At 47.9% G+C, this 26,061-nt stretch overlaps 8 protein-coding genes across 8 annotated transcripts; 6 read left to right on the top strand and 2 right to left on the bottom strand.

Moving 5' to 3' along the window:
* Window positions 1-3,363: 3,363 nt before the first annotated feature.
* L228DRAFT_236552 (hypothetical protein) lies at window positions 3,364-5,483 on the top strand (the record flags this gene model as incomplete). The annotated part of the gene is made up of 4 exons (XM_018330841.1): window positions 3,364-3,366; window positions 3,449-4,356; window positions 4,477-4,833; window positions 4,886-5,483. 4 exons carry the CDS (start codon window positions 3,364-3,366, stop codon window positions 5,481-5,483), a joined length of 1,866 nt encoding a protein of 621 aa, XP_018191012.1.
* A 1,203-nt stretch (window positions 5,484-6,686) lies between these two features.
* On the top strand, window positions 6,687-7,697 carry L228DRAFT_76886 (hypothetical protein). Its single transcript, XM_018336843.1, has one exon. It carries the CDS (start codon window positions 6,847-6,849, stop codon window positions 7,390-7,392), a length of 546 nt encoding a protein of 181 aa, XP_018191011.1. The 5' UTR covers window positions 6,687-6,846; the 3' UTR covers window positions 7,393-7,697.
* Window positions 7,698-7,944: 247 nt separating this feature from the next.
* On the top strand, window positions 7,945-11,526 carry L228DRAFT_244296 (coatomer beta). Its single transcript, XM_018331886.1, has 9 exons — window positions 7,945-8,039; window positions 8,101-8,280; window positions 8,376-8,438; window positions 8,495-8,516; window positions 8,588-8,619; window positions 8,681-9,533; window positions 9,589-10,004; window positions 10,058-10,221; window positions 10,280-11,526. The coding sequence occupies exons 2-9, from the start codon at window positions 8,263-8,265 to the stop codon at window positions 11,349-11,351; spliced, it is 2,640 nt and encodes an 879-aa protein (XP_018191010.1). The 5' UTR covers window positions 7,945-8,039; window positions 8,101-8,262; the 3' UTR covers window positions 11,352-11,526.
* A 716-nt stretch (window positions 11,527-12,242) lies between these two features.
* L228DRAFT_265923 (hypothetical protein) lies at window positions 12,243-13,088 on the bottom strand (the record flags this gene model as incomplete). Its single annotated transcript, XM_018334782.1, has 1 exon — window positions 12,243-13,088. The coding sequence occupies one exon, from the start codon at window positions 13,086-13,088 to the stop codon at window positions 12,243-12,245; it is 846 nt and encodes a 281-aa protein (XP_018191009.1).
* A 1,947-nt stretch (window positions 13,089-15,035) lies between these two features.
* On the top strand, window positions 15,036-16,081 carry L228DRAFT_236549 (hypothetical protein; the record flags this gene model as incomplete). Its single annotated transcript, XM_018330840.1, has 3 exons — window positions 15,036-15,636; window positions 15,736-16,003; window positions 16,051-16,081. 3 exons carry the CDS (start codon window positions 15,036-15,038, stop codon window positions 16,079-16,081), a joined length of 900 nt encoding a protein of 299 aa, XP_018191008.1.
* A 51-nt stretch (window positions 16,082-16,132) lies between these two features.
* Window positions 16,133-18,100, bottom strand: L228DRAFT_76836 (putative nuclear pore protein). The gene is made up of 4 exons (XM_018336842.1): window positions 17,720-18,100; window positions 16,679-17,543; window positions 16,518-16,623; window positions 16,133-16,457 (listed from the first exon to the last, which is right to left on the bottom strand). The coding sequence occupies exons 1-4, from the start codon at window positions 17,909-17,911 to the stop codon at window positions 16,454-16,456; spliced, it is 1,167 nt and encodes a 388-aa protein (XP_018191007.1). The 5' UTR covers window positions 17,912-18,100; the 3' UTR covers window positions 16,133-16,453.
* Window positions 18,101-18,341: 241 nt separating this feature from the next.
* On the top strand, window positions 18,342-20,222 carry L228DRAFT_217803 (UDP-N-acetyl-glucosamine-1-P transferase Alg7). Its single transcript, XM_018330166.1, has 3 exons — window positions 18,342-18,606; window positions 18,668-18,848; window positions 18,901-20,222. Exons 1-3 carry the CDS (start codon window positions 18,374-18,376, stop codon window positions 19,867-19,869), a joined length of 1,383 nt encoding a protein of 460 aa, XP_018191006.1. The 5' UTR covers window positions 18,342-18,373; the 3' UTR covers window positions 19,870-20,222.
* Window positions 20,223-20,472: 250 nt separating this feature from the next.
* Window positions 20,473-23,283, top strand: L228DRAFT_227376 (3-isopropylmalate dehydratase). Its single transcript, XM_018330450.1, has 4 exons — window positions 20,473-20,669; window positions 20,722-20,753; window positions 20,806-20,880; window positions 20,941-23,283. Exons 1-4 carry the CDS (start codon window positions 20,570-20,572, stop codon window positions 23,038-23,040), a joined length of 2,307 nt encoding a protein of 768 aa, XP_018191005.1. The 5' UTR covers window positions 20,473-20,569; the 3' UTR covers window positions 23,041-23,283.
* The last annotated feature ends 2,778 nt before the right edge of the window (window positions 23,284-26,061 follow it).

Here is a 26,061-nt window from a genome sequence, read left to right as displayed (position 1 = left end):
AACGTGAGAGAGAAGAAGAAGAAGAAGAAGAAGAAGAAGAAGAAGAAGAAAGAAATGTACCTAGATAGATGAAAAGAAATAAAGGTGGATAGACAGAACGAAAAGAGACTGAATAGTAATGTAAAATCACGTAAACGCAGAGTCGATGGGAGGAGATCAGATCGGATGTTCCGACGTCAGAGTTCTCTACAACAAACTCCACCCCACTTTTGCGGAGCCGGGCTCCGTGCCCGGTGCCGCCGTGAGGTAATTTCCTATATAGTATTAGCGGGTCAACTTAGGGGGAGGAGCAGGACGAGGAACGAAAGCTTCGGAACCAGCCTCCCATCCACTGGTTAGCCACTGTGGCACTTTTCCCTGGGATGAAAGAGGGGAACCAAGGGGTGCGCGAATGCCCGGAAAAGGAAATTAGCGGGAAATATGACGATTTTTTGTTTGCCGGAGAAGTGTCCCCGAGGGTCCGTGTTGAACCTTTCTGCGCCCCCCCCGTCAAGGGTTCCCGTCTCCCCGTGTCTTTAGGCTCCAGGGGAGGATCCATACGGAGTCGGGTCCTAGCTGGGGCTACTTTTATGCTACGTGTATGAGTTCGCTCTGAAAATTGAGCAGAAAAACGTAAACGACATAAAATCAAATTGGAAAATAAAATACGAGTAAGGGTTTGGGCACTTGTCATACTTACAGTAAACCCATAAGACACGGACGGGAGACCCAAGTTCCTTAGCACAACCTATAGGTATTAGGTAGTAGGTAGGTAGGTAAATACAGAGTACACCCAGCAAACATGAAGACGATTTTTGGGGGCTCTTTTTTTTCGGTTAATGACGCATAACAGCATGGATGGGAAAAGGAGTACGGAGTAACCACATTTGAATGCTCACTGTACTGCGATTGGTCCGGCGAATTGGCCGGTGCAAGGCACCCGAGGGGAAACGAGAATCGACAGGCAGGAATTCCTCTCTGAATCGTTTATTATTTGAAAGATTCTTCTTTAAAGAAAATAATAATAATAATAAGAAGAAGATCATAATAGTATTTACCGGGAACGAACCCGACCAGACAAACCTTGGAAAGAACATATCACGAGGGCATGGTCGATTGCCACAAAGACATAAGGTTGAAATGGAAAAAAAAAAGCCTACTATTGGGCATTGGATGGCTTCTCCGACCCATCATGTCATTGATGGGCTGGCCCGGCTGAACTTCCCGGTCAAAGCCTCTTCCGCTGGGAAACCTAGGTAGTTTTAGCTACACCTCTTTTCTCCGGACAAAGTATAGTCAGCATTAAAGGCAGGGGAATCTTATTCTCTTTAATTGGATATTCAAGCATGACTAGTTTTCCCCACCACTGTCAGCTGCGGGAGCTCTGATTCCTGAGAGGAGTTAAATCGGTCCTGTGTAGATGTCATTCTGCACTAAACAAGATGAAACTTGAACTGTACCTTGTGTGTGTGGACTCGTACTGGGTAGAGAGAACTGTCCACACGAGACAGCCTAACCTCTCTTGAGAGTATTTTGTCTCCACACTGCCTGAAAGAGTGGCAAAAATTGTCCGTTAAGCATGTGCCCTCAGCCATGCCTCCTCCATAATAGCTTAAAAGCAGAACAGCGAATCCCCATCTCGGATTTTCTCTTAGCCTTCTTCTCTGGGAAAACAGAAAAACGGGTTGCCATGGGTTTGTTACGTTTCCAAGACGGTTCAAAAGCCGTTTGATCCGGCATTGGGAAGCGTATCCGGAGCAAAAGGTCGAACCAATTGGGTGGAATGGACGTGAGACGAATGTACGTTACGTCTCCGGAAGGTACAGGGACCCTCGAAATCAGAAATTCCCAATTAGACAAAACCTCCCATAATAAAGCCTCTCGATCCTTGGGATCGGCCGATTCCCTGCATTGCCCTGATATCATTTTGGGGCGATTCCATTCTTCGAATTGCGTAGATGATTCGTAATTTGCATCTAATGTTGTTTCTGTGAAGAAAACGGTTGAATAAAGCACAGAGGACCGTGCAGTGAACCAGTCGCCACCTGTCAGTTTTGAACTATTTTTCAGTATGTACTAATTCCGAGGATCTTCGCGTGAGACATCCAGAAATATCGACCACAAAGATCTCGAACGTACCGATTTAGATAAGAGACCTAGGTTGGTAAGGGTTTCCGTTCCCAGGTGCCGAGGAATCTGGTGTTCGAAGCCCAAAATTCCCCTTATAGAAGGCTTGAAAAGTAATCGTTGCCAATTGAGTGGGAAAAGAGCCCCCGTCGCCCCTAGGGGTTGGTCTAGGTCCGTGACGCTACATAGCCTTTAGGTAGGGGAAACCCCATTGGCTACCCATTCTGCCTCTTTCTGTACGAGTCAGGACCTTTACCCGTTCCTTCCTCCCAATCAATGGGATATGGGAAACGGTCTTTCCCTTACTCCGTACTCCACCGAAAACCTCAGACTGAGAGCGCCATCTTAAGCGCTATTAGCCCGCGTGCCACGACGCCTCCCTAGTGGTTAGGGCGAAAGGACAGACTGACCGCTTCCCCGACAAGATTGTTTTCCCTCCCTTGTGATCTTTAAATCTTGGAATACACGCCCCTCACACTCCAGCAAATCAGACGATAATAAATATTGATATTTAGGCTGGCTTAGTCTGCCCGCATGGCTGACATGGAAGGCTGAGATTTATTAGTGGGGAAATTAAAAAAGCTAGCCATCCAAGTTCGCCATCAAGCCCGCCAATTGGATCTGATCTTTTATTGCTGGCTTTCAGAAGCTCCTCCGAATCTCCGTATATGCCCATATTCCTCTTCGTTGTCGAACCTGACACGATGCTTCGAACATGACAACAAGGTTACCGAACACCAGCCGTGTTGTCTCTTGGATCATTATACCCTTATTTGTCTCAGAGGAAAAGGACCCTTGATTTGATCGTAATCTTTCAATGTCAGGCTACAGGGCTATCCGTCCCTCAGAGCCTGGACGAAGCAGTTTCGATCCTGGCAATAACCAGAGCGAATCGAGCGAAGCTACTGGGAGATCCGCAGGTGAGAAAAGGCGACGAACTCCGGCCCATGTCACACGCAATGCTTGTGTGAACTGCAAGCGATCTAGAGCAAAGGTAGCGTTGAATGGCACTTTGTCTGCGTTCTTCCTGTTCCTCTTGTGTCTGCTTCTATAAGGTCGACGTTCTGCTCTGCCTGACCTCCCTCATCAGAGGTCGCACACTTTCTCTGCATCGACCCTATAAGACAAGTTCTTGTTGAGGAGAAGATATTCTTTTTTTTTTTTTTTTTTTTTTTTAGCTCGTTTCATTCCTTGATGACCCTTTTTTTTTTCTTGCCTTACTAGCTTAAATGATATTGGTCCAGACTTGAATATTATATGGTATGGCAGAGCCACAAAAACTCAATGCAACTTATTGAGAACCTGAGAGTGATTTGCTAACTTGCTGATGCTGAGCGTTTAGTGTGACGGCGAAGAGCCATGCGCCCGATGCGTGAGCCGGGACATTTCAGAAACATGCCATTACGACGTGAACGTGAAAACAGCAAAAGAGGATCTAATACGCATGGTCAAAGACCTCGAGGAACAAAATACTGGCTTGCAAGGAACGAACGAGGAGCTGCAGGACAAATATGAAGGGATGCGCGTCAGACATGATGACTACAAAGAAAAGGCAGCGAGAATTGAATCGATTTTGGCTGCGCTTCGGGCCAATGGTCAAGGCGACGAGATAATTCGTCGCCTCAAAGAAGGGCAAACATATCGGCAAATCTCACACTGGCTTGGTCGGCCCGTTGTGGACGACGTGGACATGCTCTCCCCGACCTCAGAGCGCAAACTGATCGAAGCTCTCAAAAGATCCGGACAAGCAAGCCCAGACTATTTTGAGCTTCCCATCTCTGTTGACCTCATAGAAAAATGGACTGCGGTCACAACTGACCAGAGATTAGTACAGCATCTGCTGGCACTCTATTTCACTTGGATACATCCCGTCCATATGTTTTTCAGCGAGGCGCTTTTTCTCGAGAGCTTTCACAGTGGCGACACAAAGTATTGCTCGAGTTCTCTAGTAAACGCCCTTTGTGCAATGTCGTGCGTCATCTTTGACGAGCATGAGGATGTCCCGGCCCTGTCCCTAGCCCAGGAGTTTTTGGAACAAGCTGAAACAGCTATCCGGAGAGAAGGGCAGTCCAGCTTCCCGACTTTTCAGGCCTTGGCTATCATGTTCCTTGTCGAACTCTCTATCGGCAGCGGAGCCAGAGCGTGGCCCTACCTTAGACTTGCTGCGGACTCAATCAATAGCGTGGTTCTGTCAAATGCGCCATTGGAGGCTCAGAGGATCTATCTCCAGGGTATTGAGACACTCGATGCGTAAGTATTGATTGGCCAGGTATTCTGCATTTCTGGACTTTCTCGTCTCTTTTGTGGGATCCTTTTTGAATTTCGTTTTCCGTTTGCCTGGTTCAGAAGCTTATCAGCTAATTGAAACAGCACATGGGCTTGGTTTACCTACCAAATATCCACTCCTCCCGTGAACAACAAGGCGGCCCCTTTCCCCGATGGCGAACCCGACGTACCTCCTACTTTGTGGAAGTTTTATCGTACTGAAAATGACCGCGAAGCCGCCGACATACCCAGTTTCGAAATGGAGACCGCAAGAGAGCGCGCTAAATTGTATACTCTTGTCCAGAAGACCGTCAACTTATTTTGCGGAAGCGATGGAAATATCTCAGCCAGATCGCTGATGCAGATTTATCGAGAGTTCTTGTCCTGGAAGACATCATTACCTCCAGTACTGGTTCGAGGCAATCCTGCGTCTGCACAGCTACCCCATGTCCTTCTCCTGCAGTACGTTGTACCCTGTCCAACCATAGCTGAGGCCATTCTGACCCGTTAAAAGTATGGAATTCCATGCTGGCATCATTCATCTTTTCCACCCATTGTCGACATGTGAAAAATTCATTCTCCAGTTTCGTGAACAGCTTCAACGTTTCCTCCTGGACCACGCCAGAGCGGGTCTCGACCTTGCCGCATCATATGCGAGCCAGTACTCAAGCCGTTATCAGCTTCCTGTCCATTCCTTTTGCCTCCTCAACTTCTCGGAGATTATCCTGCGCTATGATCCTGAGAGCGCTGTTACTTCTGACCTAATTGGGTTTTGTTTGGAAGCATTTGATCAGGCCGGTGCGGGGTTCAAAATTTGCAGGCCACTCCTGCATATGTTTCTCAAGACAGTCCGCGGCTGTGGACTTGGTATCCCAGGGGAGCATGCGCGATTCAATGTGCCATCCCGGGAGTGCGATGATGAAGAGCTTCTGAAAGCATGTGGACGGCTAACCACAAATCAGCCCGTCACAGAGATCATGGAAAGGATCGAACCGACAATGGCTCAGGATCTTGCAGAAGAGTGGCAAAAGCTGACTCACGAGCATTCGTCTGGTAGGCGTAACAGCACCAGTGAGAGTATGTTGAAAATCAATGCTCTTCTGAACGACTGAGGAAGCTCAGTGGTTGGATGTTTGGCACACCTTGCTGGTTGGGTTTCAAGATACCCTTGGGAAGCGCGGTTTCAAGTGTTCATTCTTTTGTTGCATAAGCGCCGGCTGGTCAATGTAACCATGCCTCTTTTAAAAATTGATGCGGAAGAACATCTTTTTCATGCATGATATCTGAATCTTGAGTATGTGATCTTTTGCTTTGCGGTTGTGCTTGCATCGATCTCAGGGATCAGCGGTGGCATCGGGTAGCTGGGGGCAAAACAATGGTCGTAGCCCTTGCGGTTATATTTTGCATAAATAATACGTTCACGAAGTCCTCAAGACTCATTGAGCAGTTCCAAGGGACCGGAAGACCATTAATTTTTGATATGACTGGGGAAAATTAGAGAAAATTAAATGTGAAGCCCAAATGATATTTGCTGTCTCCCTCCGGGGATACGTCCGGGGAGGCGGCGACATACATTTGGGTTTGGCAGGGCTAGTATTTTTTGAATAGGTAATGGTGACTAAGCTGTCACAGGCCTCTTTGAGTTAAGAAACAAGCGACCGATGACTTCGGCTTAGCGGGTGGTTCAATTGCAAACGAAACACCCGAGTTTCCGCTCGTAATTTTGCTACCAACCTACCTACCTTGTAGTAGGATACAGAAAAGTTCAATACTCTTTACTTACCTACTACGTAGCAATCCTCACCGCGACTCTGTTTAATCCAAGAATTCTGTTCGAATTTCAATGTGCTGAACTTTTCTTTCTCCCTTGTTGCTCATCATGCTGCCATCCAGACTCATTTTTCATCTGTCTTTATGTGTCGCATTAAGATACCTTTTCTTCATTCCTAAATCGCATTGGTGGTTTCAAAACTGCGTGGGCAAACTTCTTTGCTGTTGTATGTACGCAACAAACTTACCCAGAGACGGCTGGGGTAATGCCGTGAGATGGTTAGAACGGCGCTTTCAATATCATGAGAACTTCCAAAGCATTGTGTTCCCTGCATTCGGTATGGTCTTCAGTCCGCTTGGTATAGCTGGTCTGGATGGAGATTGACAGTTATGTCTTTTTATATCACCACGATTTTGACAGCGTTAGCCATCTCCTTTTCATTTGCCGTGCAGACTCACTTGAGGACACATTTTTCATTCCTCATCAATCGAGACATTTGTCTTTTAAAGGCCAAAGGCCGGCCGTTCGTTCGTTTCCCTCAAATTACTTTCTATCTCCTCTCTAATCTCATGTTTGTTCTTCTCTTGAATTGATCCAAAATTGCTATCACTTCATCCCTGAACAGCTTTTCCTTGGAAGATTGCCCGTCCGGGGGCCTCAAATCTCACACACGTTCAAAAATTGGATTGGCGCAGAAACCCAAAATGTATACATACCCGTTCCAGCAACGTCCACAATCATTGGCTGCAGAGAGCTCTCGCCATATGTCTCGCTTTGGGCTTCGACCCCCGTCGATGATTCCCCGTTCTCTCTTTCCCTGGCTTTATCCTCGGCTCAGTGATGATCACGCCGGCGTGAAAGTGTTCATTGACCTTCTTTTCATCATTGTCTTCATCATAATAGCTGGACTTCTCATGTACTTCGCCCCTCAGATTTTCAATAGTGCTAAACGTCTCGTGGGCTGGGCAAACAATCACCTTCAGATCTTGTTCTGTGGCCGTAGGTCTCGAGCCAGACTTGGGTCTCCTGTCCGGCAGACGACAGAGTTACATCATGAGACGTCAGCGTGGGATTCTGATGCATCCAATCTGGACCTGGCCGAAATTGGGACGTCAATTGACCCGAGCAAACTAAGGATGAGCAGTGGAACAGATCGTACGGAATCATCTGGGCCCTCTACCACTAATGAGCTACCACGAATGTCAATAACCTCAGCATATTCACCCAATAATAATAATACGCAATCCTAATCGAAGCTTTTTATATGACTTGAGCACTTCTCGATGCAAAAACCAAATGGGAAAGCCAACATAGAGATCGTAATGGAATGCCTGAGGGTACATATTCTTTTCAGTCCAAGAAAGAGGGTGTCAATGGGGCGTCATCTTTTTGCTTTAGTATTCAATCGGCATCCATTTCTTTTTCTTTTTATGGTTCAAACCTTCTTTAAAAAATTAATTTCTTCTCCCTGGGAGGGTTGACCATGATTATGGTTTGATCACCTGGCTCTGTTTTTCGTCAGATGTTAGACATGTGGTCCTAGTAACTCAGGCCCCTTTCATGTATCATACTTGGATTGTTTGAAGGGTACAGTACCGTTGGTTGGAATCTATTCTTATCTCCTATCCACATAAATCAAATATATCAATTTATTATATTAATCCTGAACTCTTCAGCAGAGCTCAGCCCTTTCCCTCGTTTGCTACGCAATTGCATATGTGGATTCCTCGACTAACGTAGTCAGGGCAGCTACTTCGGCCCAGAACGAAACGGCCACCTGTAGACTCCCAAACGCGCTAAACCTGACTTGGATGCCCGTAGTCGTACTGCTCCCTGCCGACCAGCTATTCGTAACCCGACACGATTGACTGCAGCACAGGTGAACTGGAGAGGAGCAGTAGGTTACCATTACACGATTGGGGAAGATGCGACGTTAATTCTCATGCTCTTTTATCTAGGTGTGTTTGGCGCATGTCGAAAATCCAGCTATCAAGTCGATAATCATCGTTTCGCTGAAGCGCTACCTTCACACTACCGCCCTGAGCTCGAGCAACACGTCCTGGCCTAATCTGGCCTGAGAAGGTCACCTCTCGGTCCCTTGCATTTAGCAACCCGCCAAGATGCGGTTAGACATAAAGGTGCGGTTCTCTCCCAAGGCTGCGTGTCAGGCGCCGGACGCTGTAGACGGTCTATGTGAAAGGGGATCATGAAGCCTAACGCAATTATCGAACAGAGGCAACTTTTTGCCAGATCGGAGAGAGTCAAGGGCATTGATTTTCATCCCACCGAGCCATGGGTATGTACTTTCTGTAAATATTGACTGCAAAGCGATTTTTGCTAATGCGCATATAGATCTTGACTACCTTATACAGTGGTACGTGTCTGGAAGTAGAATGAGATTGGACTTGGGGCTGCCGACTGACGTGCGCCGACTTTGATCTATAGGCCATGTGTATATCTGGTCTTACGAGACGCAGGTTCGTCTCGAAAATTCCCTCAGATGGCTAGGAAAAAGATAAAGCTAATTGGTGAGAGCAGGCTATTGTAAAGACCTTTGAGCTTACGGACGTTCCGGTCCGAGCAGGTCGCTTCATTGCACGTAAAAACTGGATTGTATGCGGCTCGGACGACTTCCAGCTTCGCGTGTACAATTACAATACGTCGGAGAAAATTACCTCCTTTGAAGCTCATCCCGATTACATTCGAGCGATCGTAGTCCATCCTACCCAGCCCTTCGTGCTGACCGCGTCCGATGACATGACCATCAAATTGTGGGATTGGGAGAGGGGATGGAAATGTGTCCGCGTTTTCGAAGGTCATAGCCACTACGTTATGGGACTGGCTATAAACCCTAAAGATACCAATACCTTTGCATCCGCCTGTTTGGACCGGACGGTTAAGATATGGAATTTGGGATCATCCTCGGCGAACTTCACCTTGGAGGCGCATGAGACTAAGGGGGTCAATTATGTCGATTATTATCCTCAGTCGGACAAGCCTTACCTGCTGACAACTTCGGACGATCGAACGGTGAAAGTTTGGGACTACACTACAAAGTCGCTCATTGCGACTCTAGAAGGCCATTTAACAAACGTCTCCTTTGCATGCTATCATCCGGAGCTTCCAATCATTATCTCCGGATCTGAGGATGGAACTGTGAAGATATGGCACGCAAATACTTACAGACTCGAGCAGTCCATTTCATATGGTCTGGAGCGAGCATGGTGCGTCAGCTACCAGCGCGGTAACCAGGGCATCGCGATAGGTTTCGATGATGGTGCTGTAGTGGTAAAAATGGGGCGGGAGGAACCGGCTGTTTCCATGGACAGCTCTGGAAAGCTCATTTGGGCCAAGCACAATGAGGTGCTATCAGCCGTGATCAAGGGTGGAGGTAAGTTTTGGCTTTTTTTTGGCCTGTGACGGGGCTTACTTTGAGGATTCTACAGATGCAACCCTTCAGGATGGCGCACCTTTGACCTTACCGGCCAAGGATCTCGGATCATGTGAAGTTTACCCTCAGTCACTTCTCCACTCACCCAATGGCCGTTTCGTATCAGTTTGCGGCGACGGCGAGTATATCATCTATACAGCTCTTGCGTGGCGAAACAAAGCTTTCGGCTCTGCTCTAGATTTTGCCTGGGGTTCCAAGGACAACAGCAATGATTATGCAATCAGAGAGTCGACCACGAGCGTTCGGATATTCAGAAATTTCAAAGAAAAGGGAGGCGGGCTCGACGTTGGCTTCCAAGCTGAAGGTCTCGCTGGCGGAGTTTTGCTCGGTGTAAAGGGCCAAGGTGGAATCGGGCTCTTCGATTGGGAAACCGGGGGCTTGGTTCGAAGAATTGAGGTCGAACCCAAGAACGTAAGTTGACCCCCTGGTATATATCGGCGGTTCTGTGCTCAGTATTTGTGCAGGTATACTGGTCCGAAAGTGGAGAACTCGTGGTCCTTGCTTGCGAGGACACCTTCTACGTCCTACGCTATTCGAGAGAAAATTATATTGCTGCTGTGAATGCTGGTGAGGTTGAGGAAGATGGTGTAGAGTCAGCCATCGAGGTTGTCACTGATATTAACGAAACGTAAGCCCCTTTCAATTACTCTTCGCTCTCATTTAATTTGTCGTCTAATGAATGGTAGTGTCCGAACGGGAGAGTGGGTTGGCGACTGCTTTATCTACTCTAACTCTACCAACCGCCTAAACTATCTTGTCGGTGATCAAACATACACCATTTCACACTTTGATCAGCCAATGTATATTTTGGGTTACCTACCCCGAGATGGAAGAGTCTATGTTGCAGACAAAGATGTCAATGTCATCTCTTACTCATTATCACTCTCCGTGGTGGAGTATCAAACGCTAGTGCTCAGAGGTGATATGGATGCAGCAAATGAGATCCTAGCGGATATTCCTGAGGAGCAGAGAAACAAGGTCGCTCGCTTCCTCGAGGGCCAGAACTACAAGGAGCTGGCCCTGGAGGTTGCTACTGATTCCGAACAAAAATTCGACCTTGCTCTTGGTCTGGGTCGCCATGACATTGCTCTTGAAATTGCTCGCCAGGCTGACGTGGAGCATAAATGGAAGATCATTGGTGATGCTGCTTTGGCAGGTTGGGATCTTGCTCTTGCGGAAGAATGCTTCACGCATGCCAAAGACTTGGGATCGCTTCTCCTCCTTCATTCTTCCACTGCCAACGTTGCTGCACTTCGCCGGCTGGCTGAGCAAGCGTCTGCCACAAATTCCAATAACATTGCATTCTCTTGCTTGTGGCAGATTGGCGACATCGAAGGCTGTATAGATCTACTCCTCCGTACCAATAGAGTCGCCGAGGCCGTCTTGTTTGCTCAGACCTATAAGCCGAGCAAAGCTCCGCAAGTAGCTACGCAATGGAAGAAGACCCTTGAAGCCGAATCCAAGGGCAAGATCAGCCGAATGATTGCCATGCCTCCGGGTGCTGATGGCGCTGATGACGAGCTTTTCCCAGAATGGAATGGATATCTTGAGCTTGAAAAGCGAGGCCCATCCGCGCAGAACTTGATCGACGTTGATGTCGTGGGCGAAGGTGAGCCGGAAGCAGACAGCGCAACTGCCGGCGGTGACGCTACTGAGCCACATGCTACCGAGGACACGAATGGCGTTGAGGAAAAGGTTGAAGAGCAGGCTGAGGCTGATATTCAGCAGGAGGCCGAAGCAGAGGAAGAGGAATCATAAACTATTCATACTTTGCGCTTCTTTTTAGTTGTTCACCTAGTCTTATTTCCCACGTCTCGACGGTACGAAGGGCCGGCAAAGAGTTCTGTAATCTAGTTGCTAGACGTCTGTTGATCACTTTGAAAAGAAAATAATTATTAGCACCTTGCTTAGCCCATTTTACGCTGCTCCTGACCTCACTGTGGTGTGTCGGGTTTGGAATTCCTAGCAAGCCAACTTAGGTCTTTGAGACTATAAGATTGATATATAACAAAAGATGGTGTAGATAAGTGAGTATTCAAATATATTTGCTGGTCGTCGGCCCAGCACGAAATATGTTCAAAATATATAACCGAACCCTGCAGCCTGGAGCCTTTCTCAATACTGAATTTCTGCCTCACGTCTGACGGCACAAAACCAACAAAGTGACGGAGTATAAATAATGATCTTTAATTTGCTACAATAATAAGGGGAGAAGTAGAGTCTGTTGCTTAGCTCTCCGTCCGCTCATTCTCGGGGCGTCTACAGCACGCCTATTCCAAAGGAGATGCTCAGCTTCATAACCCCAGGAAAGTCGGGTTCAAGCTCATGATACCAGCAACGCCAACGCCCTACGCCACATCAAACCAGCACTGTTATTTTCCCAACATCATTGCTGGAAGATTCTGCTGGTCGAGATAAATAATAGAGAGAAACAGCAAGAGTGAAAGTCATGTAATACGAGAAGAGGAAGACGACGACTACATCAACGCCGGATCATTTCAAACAAAGGACACATGGAGTGAATACCATTTCAAGGATGCCTCTCAAAACGGAAAACTAACCAAAGCCTCAGCGTACCAGCGCCGTGAAGAAGCGCGTTAAACCATCAAAAGCCATCCCAAAACAAACGAAACCCATGACATGTTCATTTCATTTCCGCAGTCCGAGGCGGCGCCCAAGGAGACGCGTCCCACGAACTTCGTCGCGAAACTTGGCCCAGCTGCGCTGCCGTTCCTGCCAGTCCGACATCTGGCCAAGCATGAAATCCCAGGACTTGTTCTCCTGACGGAGAGCGCAGTTCTCCTGTTCCTCGCGACAGCTACGGATATACAGGCGCTGTTTACGTGCTCGATCTGCTGCCTCCTGCCCGACTAAGCCCGGGTCTTCCAACCAGCTCTCTAGCTCGTCATCTGCGCTCGGTGTAGATGCTGCGGTGCTCGACTCATCAGAAGGGATCAAGTTGGTCGATGATGCATCAGACGAAGATGACGAGGGGCTGAGTGAGGCGGAGGATGGAGAGGAGGTATCCGGTGGCATTGCGGAGTTAGATGCCGCTGAAGCTCCAGGAGCATTCTGCGAATTGGCACTATTTAGAACGGTCGACATGGCGGACGCCACCATTGAAAATGAATCGTTCGCTGCAGCTCGGCGCCTCGCGACTGCATGATAGTGCTTTGCCTGATGGCTAGTCTGCGTGGATGACCAGGGACTGATAGCATATGTATGTCCATCGAAATCGGATGCCCTTCTGCCACCCCGGTTCCGCGCCCTGGAGGAGAAGGCAGACACCTCGTCGAGGCTTGGGAGTCCCGTTGCTGTGGTTGAAGCGGTCCGGTTACGACTGGAGACTGCCACGGAGAACGGTGGCGGAGGGGGAAGCACCATCGACGTGTGATAAGAGGGAGCTTCGGACAAGATCGAGCTCGTCTCTGGGTCCCTCGAATATCGAGGAAGCTGATCGGTCGCCCATGGCGTGTTTGTAATATCACACGTCATGCTGGATGTTTTATTTTGCTCTGCGGACAAAATAAGGTACGTGGACGCTTTGAAAAGCAAAACAAATGGCTGAGAGAATCAACTGTGAACGCCTGCAGGTCCTGGAGCTTCAAAAAGAGCTTATATGCTGTGCAAATGACCCCTAAGGATCGAGGACAGCAACCTCCAGAAATAAATACTGCCAATGAGCAGCAAGTCTTTATCTTATATATTTTGAGTCACAAAGGAGGACCACAACACGCAAAACGAGTCTGAGAAACAAAGTCACGGTGGGAGGCAAAGAGCAGGGGGGCTATATGGGATGTGCATATAAGGTTTGTCCGCCCGGACCGGGAAGCATGCTTTATGGGAGGGTGGGGGTGAAGCAGCTAAACCGAACCGCTGTGGGCCATGCACCGATCAACTGGGTCCCAAACCTTGGCTCGAGCATGCAGGTTTGATAACTATACGGTTTGATCCGCGATCATAAAAACCAGAAATTTGTGCTCTCCCGCGGCACCTACTTGGCCAGACACAGATGATGCGCTTGATCTTGGCACGTAGTTCTCTGAGACCTCGGAAAGCATGGCTATGCCGCCTGATCTTCAAAAAGGAGTGGGCACACACTTCGCTGCATTATCGCAGGACGCTGCACCATGCAACTACCGGAGTAGCTCTGGCTTTCGGGCAATAGTCGACTAGTCATAGACTGGTAGACACCCGGAACGTGACTGAATACCTGATCGAGTCATGAGCTATAGAAGAAAGTTGGTGAGGGGTGGGTGGATGGCCGGCCGATGCGGGGCAGCTGCAGACAAACCGCATGGACAGCGGCGATGACTTGCTTGCGAGGGGCCAAAACAACTTTCCCTAAATGGGTGTGCTTAGCGAAGAGATAAGGCGCTGTTGATCCTGATAAGAAAGATTGCAACATGATGCCACGGGACGTCACCAACTTTATATCTTTCGATTAGAATAGCAACACGTCCTCCTCATTCAGATGTAAAGCCTAAATTTATTTATTTTTTTCTTTCTTTTGCAAGTCCTTTCCAAATTATGTATACCTTGATACTTGGGAAAAGAAACCAGCTGTATTTCAGGGTCATCACTTTCAAAAGTAGTCCTTTCAAAAACTGACAACTACAATGTTTAGAGTTGCGTACAAAGATTTTGCATATAGATTTAAAAATAAAGATAGGTCTTGCCAGACACTTACACATATATACCATCCCGTTTCCAATCCTTCATTTTCAGACGATGTTTGATGAAATAAAGCATTGTCCTAATTAGGCAGAACTGTTGAAGTCTTAAGGCATCACATACTAGTCTCATTTGGAGCAGCCAGGCAAATACCACGGGACACAAGTTATTTCAACATGGCGCATCGAAATCGCTATTGATCTGCCACGTTGTCCAAATTCTACAAGACCCATTACAATAACGAAAGCAACTGTGCAAAGCTATAACAGAAGCAGATATGTTCAACAAAGCTTGTCCCTAATGGGGTGCAGTATCACGAGACACCCGTTGGAAAAAAAATAATAAAATAGTAAAAATAGAAATAAAAATAAAAGGCCAACATTCAGGGGTTAATTGTATGGCTATGGCCTCGCCAGTAATTTAGAATGCATCTTGGACAAAAGCAGAAATCGTCTATCATGCTGCACACATTCTTGCCCCTTTTTGGCAATGTCCGAATGGAAGAAGAAATAAATTTCTTCGGTTTGTCGACTTGTTCTATGCCCTCTACAGAGACTCAATACGTGTTCCTTTGCCGGTGCAGGCTGAGCGACCAGAGCTCTGATAGATCCCTCTAATGGATCCTCCTATAAAATGTGAGGGAAGAAAGCAAGTTTTCCCCTTTTCCTTTCCTTCCTCGAAATCGCACTGTTTTAGCTGCTGTTCCAGGTTCCGATACCACTCGAGATCCAAACCCTTCTCTCATCTCATTGTAACTCCGGTAAAGGCATGTGCCTGTACTCCCCATACGGCACACGCTTATCAATGTGCGCTCCCTATTACTTTTCCGGAGACCCGAGCCTCTGCACGAGGTATGATGAAGTCACGACGGAACCCTTTACGCCGCTTCATGAGCTGGATGCCGTGGCCTATACGACGTTCTCAGGGCCAGAAAACTTTGCGCACCTAAGCGGCACGGGAAGATGGCCCTGGCCAATTAGACAACCAATCCTACCACTGTACTGGGAGATAGAAGCGGATATTAACCTTATTCCGAGGGGCCCTTTGCCGCAGCCTTGGCAAACGAGACAGCCAATCGTGCCGCGATTTTGGGATATGGAAGCGGAAATTGACCTTCTTCCAAGACGCCCTTCTCCGCAGCCGTGGCAAAGTGACCTAGCTGTTGCCCTGACATATCCTTTTGAGCCCGACCTGCCATTGGTGGAATATTGGCTACCCGATTCGCCGCATGAAGAAAGCGATGACCTCGTCATGAGGTCAGGAGATGTAACGAGGTTGGAGGAGCGAAGTCGGAACCCTTTGAAGCGATCATGGAGGAAGATTTCAGGGAAGGCAACGAAGATTAAGCATCGTTGTGCCAAGGTGAAGAGTAAGTGAGGATCTGTGATTCTTCTCCCAATCCACTTCAACATCGACTGAAAGAATCTCGCGTCTGAAAGGAGATCTAACTCTTCTGACCAATCGATAGAGTTCTGTGCCATCTCCAAGAGTCGCCGACGAGAGAAGCATGCCAAGGAGATGCGGTCCATATCGATGCACCACATCAACGAATCGACTACACTTGTGAATCGATATCGCAAACGAAGCCCACCAGAGGACGAAATAGAGGGTGTGCACCTTGAAATCCGCAGAACCGAGCAGGGTGTCAGGTACTATCAGGGTATTAGACGGCTTAATAGTCAACACGACTGGGTTGACATCACGGATGAAGTTGGTTCAAGGGTTTGGCTCTTCTGGTATGTTAGCAAACGAAATTTGGTGTTCGGCTATTGACATAATTCAGGGGCCCCGACAGTGACCGAGTGTTGGAGTGATGAAAGGTAGAATAACAGCGGCGCAATTTTTGAAAGCGAACCAATTCCGAGCGTCTCTTTTCCCTGTGATGATTTGGCCTTGGAGTTCCTCTTTGTAACTAGAACTCATCCTCTCGGCGCGAAATCTGATGCCCATACACAACTCTCATTTGCTTTGTAAATCCTCCGCGGCATCCGTAGGTCCAGCTTTATGTCTACTAGACCGAAAAGACAGGAGTGAATTGAACCCGTCCCATCCAATTATTGAGTGAAAAACCGCCCACAAGTCGAGATTCCATTCGAGACGAGCGTGTGCTCAAAGAAAAATTGGCGGCCAATCTAATGGCATACTATCGGTGCGAATGATAAAAATGTCCATTTTAGACAGATAGTTCAGCTTAAATGACTGCTGTCAGCAAAATCTTGAAAGTGTCCACGAGTGAAGAGTAAAACAAACCTCATTTCTTCGGGGCCAATTTCGGCATACTCAACCCACTCGCCAGTAATAGCACGCTTCCAGGTTTTGAGCCTGCCGTCGTCGCCCATAGTAGCAAGCATATCTCCTTAAGCCCCACATTAGCCGAAACAAACAACACCATCGCAAGAACAAGTCTATACCTGTCATATTAAATGCAACTCTCCAAACTCCCTCTTGGTGAGCAGCGAGTGATGCTACTTCTCTTACCACATGCTTGACCTGACTCGAGTCGCCGTCATTTTCGCGACTGCCCCCGTTCGCTCGTAGAGCGCCAGCTAGCCCAGCACCAATTCCAGATGGCGCATTGCGTCCTCCCCGAAGGGGTGTAGAAGTGTTGGCTGTCTCGGAAGCAGAACGAGGAGGAGAGACATAGTCCGTAGACACTAGTGGGCGGCCAGTAGGGGATGGTGTTGTAAGTTCAAAAATGCGAACGAAGCCATCCTTGCAAGCGGTGGCAATAATATCTGACCCTCGCACGGAGCCACGCGCCCAGCTCACATCTCGTACTAGGCTTCTGTGACCTTTGAGTTCGGCGGCCGTGTAGAATTGATTATATCGATTTGTGCGCAACACTTTCACCGTATCCATGGCGCCTACAACCAAAGACAGAGACCTTTCCCCTAAACCGGCCATGACTGCTGTGAAGCAAGGTAGGGGATCTTTGTGGAAACGGACTTTGAATCCAGTTTCTTCTCCCCTTGACGGATTGGGACACACCTGAAGCGAATCAAGTGGCTGCCAATTTCTGAGAGAATCAGGATCAGACGGCTCATAAACGGTCAAGTGACCGTCCCGAGAAATCAGCGCAACAAACGTATCAAGACTCTGATTTTTCATGTCCAAGGAAGAGTATGGTACATGTGTGGGGGACGTGTGAGAATATATGCATTTGAAACGTCTTCCCGAGTTAGGTGGCTCCGCAACGTCTTCTTCCCAAAGTTTGAACTTCCCATCTTCGCCAACACTTCCCAAGACCTGGCCCATTACCGGCCCATTCCATTTCACCTGTCAATGTTTCAGCGCAAATCATCTTTGATGTGAATTTCAGACATTTGGTAGACAACTGCACGTTCTTTTTATGCTTCATTTCAAAAATTAAAATGGCAGCAAAAGTCCAGAAAGTGAGATTCCAAATAGATTCATCGAACGCAAAGCATGATTGATAACCTCGATAAACTTACGTCCATGATTTCGGCATCGTGGCCTCTCCAAGTGTCCGTCAGTTCCCATTCTCCGTCATGCAAGTCCCAAACTTTCAGACGATGATCAGAAGATGCAGTCACTAAGCGATTGCCATAGAAATTATAGTCCGCTGCCTGAACAACATCTTGATGCCCATGCTCAAACACTTGAAAGCCGTTGGTGGAATCCATTGGACGAAAGCGGTGACAAAAAAAGGTACAACAGGCGACAAAAATCGTCGCGACTTCAAGATTTCGAACAGAGATAACTTCGAGATGACGAAGAATGGAAGGAAATCCTAGCAACTAATGAAGGGGTACTGAGGTATTAAAGTTCCCCGAATTGACCTGGATCAAAGACGTTGATATCAACAACACTGCTTGTTTGGTAGTATCGTGAGCACCGTTCACAAAGCCGAGGCGTCACTATCTGAATACAGTTAGTCCATTCTTCAGGAAACTTACCACTTAAGTTAAGGCATACGTCACGTGGATTCGCGTCCTTTGCTTATCCGATATGCCCTGCAATGCAGGGTAAGGTTATGGGATCCGCGTCATGGCATTTGAAGCGTCTAAATGGCCGAGAGTTTACTTCGGGGAGGCCACGTTTGCGACGGCAATTCAAACCCTCCGCCCTGCGTCGCCATCAACGCCATGTCTGCAATTTTGAGCAAAACGGAGTCATGGGCTCTGTTTTCTCTGTCTGCAGCATGTACCGGTATCCTGGCCAATACCTTTCACGGCGAGGGCGAGCCCCTAATCGTCTCGTTAGCTCTCAGTGGGTTGGCATTTGCGTTTAGCTTCTGTCTCATTCGTTGGCTCGGGCCTACTTTCATGAGGGTTGGGCTAAAAGGCAAGGACATGTCGAAGGCGAAGCAAATTGAAATGTATGTGTCCGTCCTTCTTATAGGTAGTGGCGTGAACGGCTAATTTACTGGTATCTCACAGCCCGGAAACCATGGGCGCCATATGTGCAGTCGTATATATTTTGGCAATAATTATTTTCATCCCATTTCCATTCTATAAATATATTGTGGCTGCCACGTCAGGTGGCGGCAACAAAGATGTAATGTTTGAATTAAATCAGGTGGAGACTGGAAGACTTCTCCACCGCTTCCCTCACAGCAAGGTAAGAAAGTTGGAAACATATCATTATGCATAACTAACAAATTTGTTTCTAGCTCGCGTCATATCTATCTGCCATCTTATCGCTTCAATCGGTTGTGCTCCTAGGAGTTGGCGATGACCTGTTCGATATCCGATGGCGACATAAATTGTTCATCCCTGCTTTTGCAGCGATCCCCATGCTCATTGTATACTTTGTCGACTTTGGTGTGACCAAAGTCGTCGTTCCGGTGCCTTTACAGTCATACCTGGGAGAGATTTTCGACCTCGGCTGGCTATACTATGGATATATGGCCAGCGTAACGATATTTTGCCCAAACAGTATAAATATTCTCGCGGGCATTAACGGCATCGAAGTTTCCCAGTCTCTCGTCATCGCTGTGCTCATTGCTCTCAATGACGTCCTTTATCTTATTCCAATCAACGCCCGTCCGCATCCTGCGACGGACTCACATCTCTTCTCGCTCTACTTTTTATTGCCATTCATTGGCGTTTCACTGGCCCTATGGAAACACAATTGGTACCCTGCAAGAGTGTTTGTCGGAGATACCTATTGCTATTTTGCCGGAATGGTTTTTGCTGTCGTTGGAATCCTTGGGCACTTCAGTAAGACTTTACTCCTTCTGTTTGTCCCTCAAATCTTCAATTTTCTATATTCGGCGCCTCAATTATTCGGTCTCGTTCCCTGCCCCCGTCATCGACTCCCACATTTCAATGCCCGTACCGGCCTCCTTGAACCGTCGACTGCCCAGTTCAAGCAGCCTCCGAAGCCACTGGTTGATATTGCCCTCAATATCCTGCACAAGATTGGCCTCCTGAGGATCGAAAAGAACCCTCAGGGACAGATTGTCAGCTGCACCAATTTCACCATATTGAATTTATGGCTCGTGTGGTTTGGTCCCATGCGAGAAGATCGACTGGCAATGGGGATCACAGCCATGCAGACAGTGGTTGGTCTGCTGGGATTGTTAGTGAGGCACAAATTTGCGTTGTTGATATTCCGGCAAGATAACCTGACGGTATGAGGACTGGCTGGTTGACTTATACATCGGGGATTGAAATGAAAGATTATATTTAGATTCGAATTTGCGTGCTTTAGAAATGACTCAGTAAATAGATAGAAAAGGTTCAAGATGCTAGATATGGACAGTGGAGAAGATCTCTTTGTCTGTTGTTTGTCGGGCTGTGCTTTCATATTCGTGTATTGCTGGCCATGGTATGACGTCTGTAAGTCATGCGATAACCGGAGAGTTTCACAGCTTTATCATTAGTGATAAGGTATTTCTGGCTTATCGTTTTTTGTGCGATAAATCGGACTTTGTATTGTGCGATGGCTATTGGTTGTTGCGGCGCTTTGAAATTCCTCCTTCCTGATCTGTCGAAATCAGAATTCGGAGGATGATTCAGACTCGTCCATCGGCCGGGAATTCGCTCACAATACTCTGTACTAATGAAGCTGAAACCCCCCATTGCTTTTGCTGTACCATGCCTTATGCCGGGGTGTGGCTCCGATGTCGGAGGAAAAGCCTGGAGAATTTGTGGCCAATCAGAATAAGGCTGATTCCGGTGACGCTCCCGATGTCGGCTTGCCCCACGAAGTTCTTCGAATGCTCTGCGACCTCATAATACGAAAGACTCCTAACTTTTCTTACCTATCCATAATATTTTGTTGGCGTTCTTCGTCAAATTGGGTCTTTATTATTTTGTCAGAAACCGAAGTTCAGGATGCCGTCTGCAGAGAAAAAGCCTCAGACTCTCTATGACAAGGTCTTCCGAGATCACATTGTCAATGAGGCCGAGGATGGAACTATTTTGCTTTACATTGGTAATTCACGATAATCTCATATTCGCAATAATTATTTACTAAAAGTGTGCAGATCGTCATCTCGTTCATGAAGTTACATCTCCAGTAAGTTTGGTTTGATCCAGAATTCAATATGCAAGCCTGACATGTGAAACAGCAAGCGTTTGAAGGTCTTCGGAATGCTCAACGACCAGTTCGACGACCAGACTGCACTTTAGTCACAACAGATCATGTAAGAATCTAACTGGACTGGCTTTTTTTCACTATTTTTTCCGCTGACGGATGGCTTTAGAATGTGCCTACAAGCTCTCGCAAAGCATTCAAAGATGTTGGGACCTTTGTGCAAGAAGCCGACTCAAGGACACAATGTCTGACCTTGGAGGATAACGTCAAAGAGTTTGGTCTTACATATTTTGGTTTGGGAGACAAACGTCAGGGTATCGTGCATATCATTGGACCTGAACAGGGTTTCACTCTCCCAGGCACCACAGTTGTTTGCGGCGACAGCCACACATCCACCCATGGTGCATTCGGTGCCCTTGCCTTTGGTATTGGAACCAGTGAAGTGGAACACGTCCTCGCTACGCAAACCCTGATTACAAAGCGCAGCAAGAACATGCGGATACAGGTGGATGGCGAGCTGGCTCCAGGTGTTAGCAGCAAGGACATCATTCTTCACGCTATTGGTGTGATCGGTACCGCCGGCGGCACCGGAGCTGTTATCGAGTTTTGCGGCTCTGCCATTCGCGGTCTGAGCATGGAGGCTCGCATGTCCATCTGCAACATGTCAATTGAAGCTGGTGCTCGCGCTGGCATGATCGCTCCTGACCAGATCACCTTTGACTATCTCCAAGGCCGACCTTTAGCGCCAAAATATGATAGTCCCGAGTGGAAGAAGGCCGTCAAATACTGGTCCAGCCTCAAGTCTGATGAGGGAGCAGCCTACGATGTCGACGTTTTCATCGACGCAAAGGATATCGCACCGACCGTTACTTGGGGTACTTCTCCTCAGGATGTGGTCCCTATCACAGGTGTGGTACCTGGGCCTGACGATTTCTCCGACGAATCGAAAAAGCTTAGTTGCAAGAGAGCCCTCGAATACATGGGTTTGACGGCTGGCACACCGATGCAGGACATAGTTCTGGATAAGGTCTTTATTGGTTCGTGCACAAATGCACGAATTGAGGATCTCCGGGCTGCTGCCCAGGTGGTGGAAGGCAGGAAGATCGCGGCCCACATCAAGCGTGCCATGGTTGTTCCTGGTTCAGGTCTTGTGAAGACCCAAGCCGAGGCTGAGGGGTTGGACAAGATCTTTGAAGACGCCGGTTTCGAATGGAGAGAAGCCGGCTGCTCGATGTGCCTTGGCATGAATCCCGATATCCTATCTCCACAAGAACGCTGCGCTAGCACATCTAATCGGAATTTTGAGGGTCGTCAAGGTGCTGGTGGCCGTACTCACCTCGTTTCTCCAGTTATGGCGGCAGCTGCAGCTATCGTTGGCAAACTTACTGATGTCAGGAAGTTGACTAGCCAAAACCCAACTCCTGCTAAAGGCTCCCCTAGGATTGATATTGCTCCAGAAGAAGAGGACCTGGAAACTGATGCGGATCTGGATCGCATCCTTGACATGCCCGAAGACGAGGAAACTGGGAAACATGGGCCGTCGATTTCATCTGCGGGCCTGCCAAAGTTCACGACCCTAAAAGGTATTGCGGCACCTATGGATCGTTCAAACGTGGACACCGACGCGATCATTCCCAAGCAGTTTTTGAAAACGATTAAGCGGACTGGACTGGGCTCTGCCTTGTTCAATGAACTCCGTTACAATCCTGACGGTTCAGAAAAGTCTGATTTTGTCCTGAACAAGGAACCCTACCGCCAGAGTAAAATTCTCGTCGTCACTGGCCCTAACTTTGGTTGTGGAAGCTCAAGAGAACACGCACCGTGGGCCCTTCTCGACTTCGGTATCAAATGCATAATTGCACCAAGCTATGCAGACATTTTCTTCAATAACACTTTCAAGAATGGAATGCTCCCAATCATCATTTCTGATCAATCGATTTTGAAGAAGATTGCTGCCGAAGCTGAAGCTGGCAAGGAACTGGAGATTGACCTTCCTAACCAGCGCATCAACGATGCTCAGGGCAACAAGCTCACCGACTTTGATGTGGAGGAGTTCCGCAAGCATTGCTTGGTTAACGGCCTTGACGACATTGGCTTGACCATGCAACATGAAAGCAAGATTCGCCAATTTGAGCGCCAGCGGACTATTGAGACTCCATGGCTCGATGGTACCGGATACCTTCGTCGCAAGGGTCCGGTCAGAGTTGAAGCTGTGCCTGTCCCAAAGACGAACCGGGGCGAGGTGAAGAACGAGCCCCTTGAGTGGTAAAGCGTGGAACCACCCAAGGAATATTCTATGCATCGATGGGGTTTGCAGGTTGGGCTTTTCCGTTCTGGAATATTTGATTCAAACAGGGAAATTTTTTTTTCTTTAATTTCAGGTTATGCAGGGATCTGACGTCTGTGGTTTTACTTCCCGGCGATTGCGAATTACTGGTGGATTCTTATGAGACTTCCTTTTACACTTGCCTTAGCAATAATAATTTCAAGCACGGAGATTTGTCAGCCAGAGCATGGGTCTACGATTGGAAAGTTTAATATGTGTACACATCCTTTGTGGAATATGGTTCGTTTGCAGTCCTGCTCCTCCACAGCACTGTGCTGAAGAAGAGCACAGGACGGAGTCGACAACCAACCAACGTTGACAACAGAAAAAGGGGCTGGTATCTCCGTTCGCTTATCGCAGCTGCGGCAATCGCCTTGGCTGCAGAAACCAGGAACAGGAACCGTCGGTAGGGAATCGTCGTGAGAAGCAATCGTCAGGGATCATCTCGTATTCGCCCCCTGAGGCTGCAAGCTTTTGGTAGAGCGGATTCTGCTGTGGCAAACAAGCACCCCACTTTGTATTAACTCCGTAATATGCTAAATCAACGGAGAATACAGTATGGAAGATTCGTGAGCACGTGCCAGAAGTGTCCATGGAAGCAGCGAATGAAATATTCCGTAATTTTTGTTGTCATATGGATTTATGAATTTCCGTCTGAATATGCATCGCTTGGACCGCTTGGAGTTACACCAATGGCTCGGGCGCTCAGGGCCGGTAGCTGTACGTGGCATTTACTGCGACCTGATATGAGAGCAGAGTGAACTGACATGACTCTGTCCTGCCCACAGTGCTGTACAACACAATTTTAGGAGTGGGGAACCAGCGCGAGGGCAATGGATAACTTGCCATGATCATTATCATTCTAGAAGAGTTGAGATCCCTTTCTTTTGGTAGAATCACTTGGAAACCAACCGCTGTAGCGTCCGGTCGGCGTCGCTTATTTCAGGATGGAACCCCTCGTTTCCCCTCCGTCCAATTAATTCTCCTGACCCGAGACTACTGTAAGTTAAAAAAGGGTTTTGCTCTCAGTGGCTAAAGAAAACAAATCGGCACGATTTCGGGCCAAGGTTTTAATCGATATTAAGCCAACGGCTTCTCCACCAAACTCATGATTGCTTAAGCCACCGTGTCCATGAGAATTGCTCTTTTATGTCAACCAGCAGTGCTCCTGAACAAGTTCATATTAAGTTTAATTTGTATGATATGCCCGGATAACATCCGACCTATTCCCGAGCCACTTTTCTTCTCTCTGACAAATTTGACTGGGAACGTAGACGATGAATTTCACCCTGTATTACGAGTATTGGACATGATCTTCAGAATAGTTGAAAAGTTTCTGTGCACTACGACTTTGAGCATTAAGACTCAAAATCTGAACGGCCTTCCCCTTTTCTGAGCTGAAAAGTTGTTTCTATAGAGTACTACGTTAGACTTTGCATCGACCACCTTGTGCTCTCGTCAAAGTTTCGGTATTGTGCAGGGCAACTTCTAATTTAAAGTATGAATTCCAGGAGGTTTTAGTTTCCACACTACGTCTCGCAATTAATGATGCCTGGAATGAGGCGGGGAAGCCAAATGTCCACCTGTCGTAGGGAGGCATATTCATCTGTTGACTACCTAAAGAAAAGGAGGCACTTGTGGCACCGTGCCTCGGAGTCATTGTTTAACGTGAAATTGCTTCACTTCGGTACTTCAGCCTACGGAACACATTCGACAGAGCCCCGCTACTCCATACAATGCGGGCGAGTTCTACGAGTAAACCCTGTACTGCAGTGCCGTACAGGAAAGTGTAAATACAGAGCACTTTCATGTCCGACGGTCTTTCCCACTAAGCGGTATCGCGTGCCAAGACTCAAACTTTTTCGCTACGGACGAGGGGAGAATGGCATTATTTTGGCTGAGATGGGCAAAAAGGCTTCGAACGGCACTGCAGGCGAGGGATTCTTAGTTCCCACAGCCCTGACCGCCTGGTCCATTGGTTCGACTGCTCGGTCATATCGTCCGCTCGGGGAAACTAGAAAAGAAAAAGCCGCCAGACCAACTCAAAACCAGATCACGTGACTGTTTCGTCAGCACGCGAAAGGGGCTCTGGTAACTGATTGGTCAACCCCGTCAGGAACGGCCGAGTCGAAGGGGAAAAAAAGAAAAGAGAAAAGAAATTACCCAGAGTGACCTGTGGTTGACATGTCGCGTCCAAGGAGATGCCGCGCCATCTACTCTGTACTCTTTCATGGTGATTCGTTCGGCTACATCAATTCGTCCTACCACCAGCACAAATGAATAAGTTTGACTTTTCTCAAGGCAGACCGACTTGTGAGTATGGATTTTTTTTAGACTATGACTAAGAATCTCTAATAAACAGAGTCTGACTGGGCTGAAGAGCGATGGCAGACCTCATGGGGCCGAATGAGAGCGGGCCCAATTCACGCCAACAATTTGGTGCGGTGCAAGCGTACCGTAGTAAGGAGATAAACAGGGTCCACCTACCTACTCGATACACACTTACCTTGTGGCTGGACATTTTGTTCCACACACTCGCCCCCCATGCGTTCTTGTGCTCATCCGCACACACAGTAGTGATTTGGTACACTGCTGTAGGTGAAGCCAGCCTCTCAGTGATTGGCTGAACCTTTGAAATGGGTACATGGGCTATCTTCCAGCAGAGGCTGCCACCAGTGGTGAATGGCCAAAAGGGGGGCTCTTCTTACCATGAAAAAGGTACAGTACATCTGACGCTTTTGCATCGCTTCAAGCAAAAGCGGAGTACAGAGTAAGTGGCTTATTGGGAGGCCTGCAGGCGCTGGTACTGATCAATATGGGTCCAGGCACACGCGCGCACTGTCTTTTCACCCACCGCCCTAGGCTGACAGCCAAGACGATTCGTCTTTTCGACCGTGGTTGATGACCCGCAGTCGAAGTGTCCGGATACCGCTGATCTTCACTCTTACACTGGGTAAAGGATCT

The sequence above is a fragment of the Xylona heveae genome (genome assembly GCF_001619985.1).
Source record: "Xylona heveae TC161 unplaced genomic scaffold L228scaffold_2, whole genome shotgun sequence".
Classification (NCBI taxonomy): domain Eukaryota; kingdom Fungi; phylum Ascomycota; class Xylonomycetes; order Xylonales; family Xylonaceae; genus Xylona; species Xylona heveae.
This window is presented reverse-complemented; position numbering and strand designations above follow the sequence as displayed.

Bases quoted from the DNA above. Each gene is read 5' to 3' on its own strand.
- L228DRAFT_244296 (XM_018331886.1), top strand. The intron at 8,439-8,494 runs GTATGTACTTTC...ATGCGCATATAG, and splicing joins TTCATCCCACCGAGCCATGG to ATCTTGACTACCTTATACAG. The intron at 10,222-10,279 runs GTAAGCCCCTTT...AATGAATGGTAG, and splicing joins GTCACTGATATTAACGAAAC to TGTCCGAACGGGAGAGTGGG.
- L228DRAFT_217803 (XM_018330166.1), top strand. From the start codon at position 18,374: ATGTCTGCAATTTTGAGCAAAACGGAGTCATGGGCTCTGTTTTCTCTG. The intron at 18,607-18,667 runs GTATGTGTCCGT...GGTATCTCACAG, and splicing joins AAGGCGAAGCAAATTGAAAT to CCCGGAAACCATGGGCGCCA. The intron at 18,849-18,900 runs GTAAGAAAGTTG...ATTTGTTTCTAG, and splicing joins ACCGCTTCCCTCACAGCAAG to CTCGCGTCATATCTATCTGC.
- L228DRAFT_76886 (XM_018336843.1), top strand. From the start codon at position 6,847: ATGTATACATACCCGTTCCAGCAACGTCCACAATCATTGGCTGCAGAG.
- L228DRAFT_227376 (XM_018330450.1), top strand. From the start codon at position 20,570: ATGCCGTCTGCAGAGAAAAAGCCTCAGACTCTCTATGACAAGGTCTTC. The intron at 20,670-20,721 runs GTAATTCACGAT...AAAAGTGTGCAG, and splicing joins AACTATTTTGCTTTACATTG to ATCGTCATCTCGTTCATGAA. The intron at 20,881-20,940 runs GTAAGAATCTAA...GGATGGCTTTAG, and splicing joins CTTTAGTCACAACAGATCAT to AATGTGCCTACAAGCTCTCG.
- L228DRAFT_76836 (XM_018336842.1), bottom strand. From the start codon at position 17,911: ATGGATTCCACCAACGGCTTTCAAGTGTTTGAGCATGGGCATCAAGAT. The intron at 17,544-17,719 runs GTAAGTTTATCG...AAACATTGACAG, and splicing joins ACGATGCCGAAATCATGGAC to GTGAAATGGAATGGGCCGGT. The intron at 16,624-16,678 runs GTATAGACTTGT...GTGGGGCTTAAG, and splicing joins AGTTGCATTTAATATGACAG to GAGATATGCTTGCTACTATG.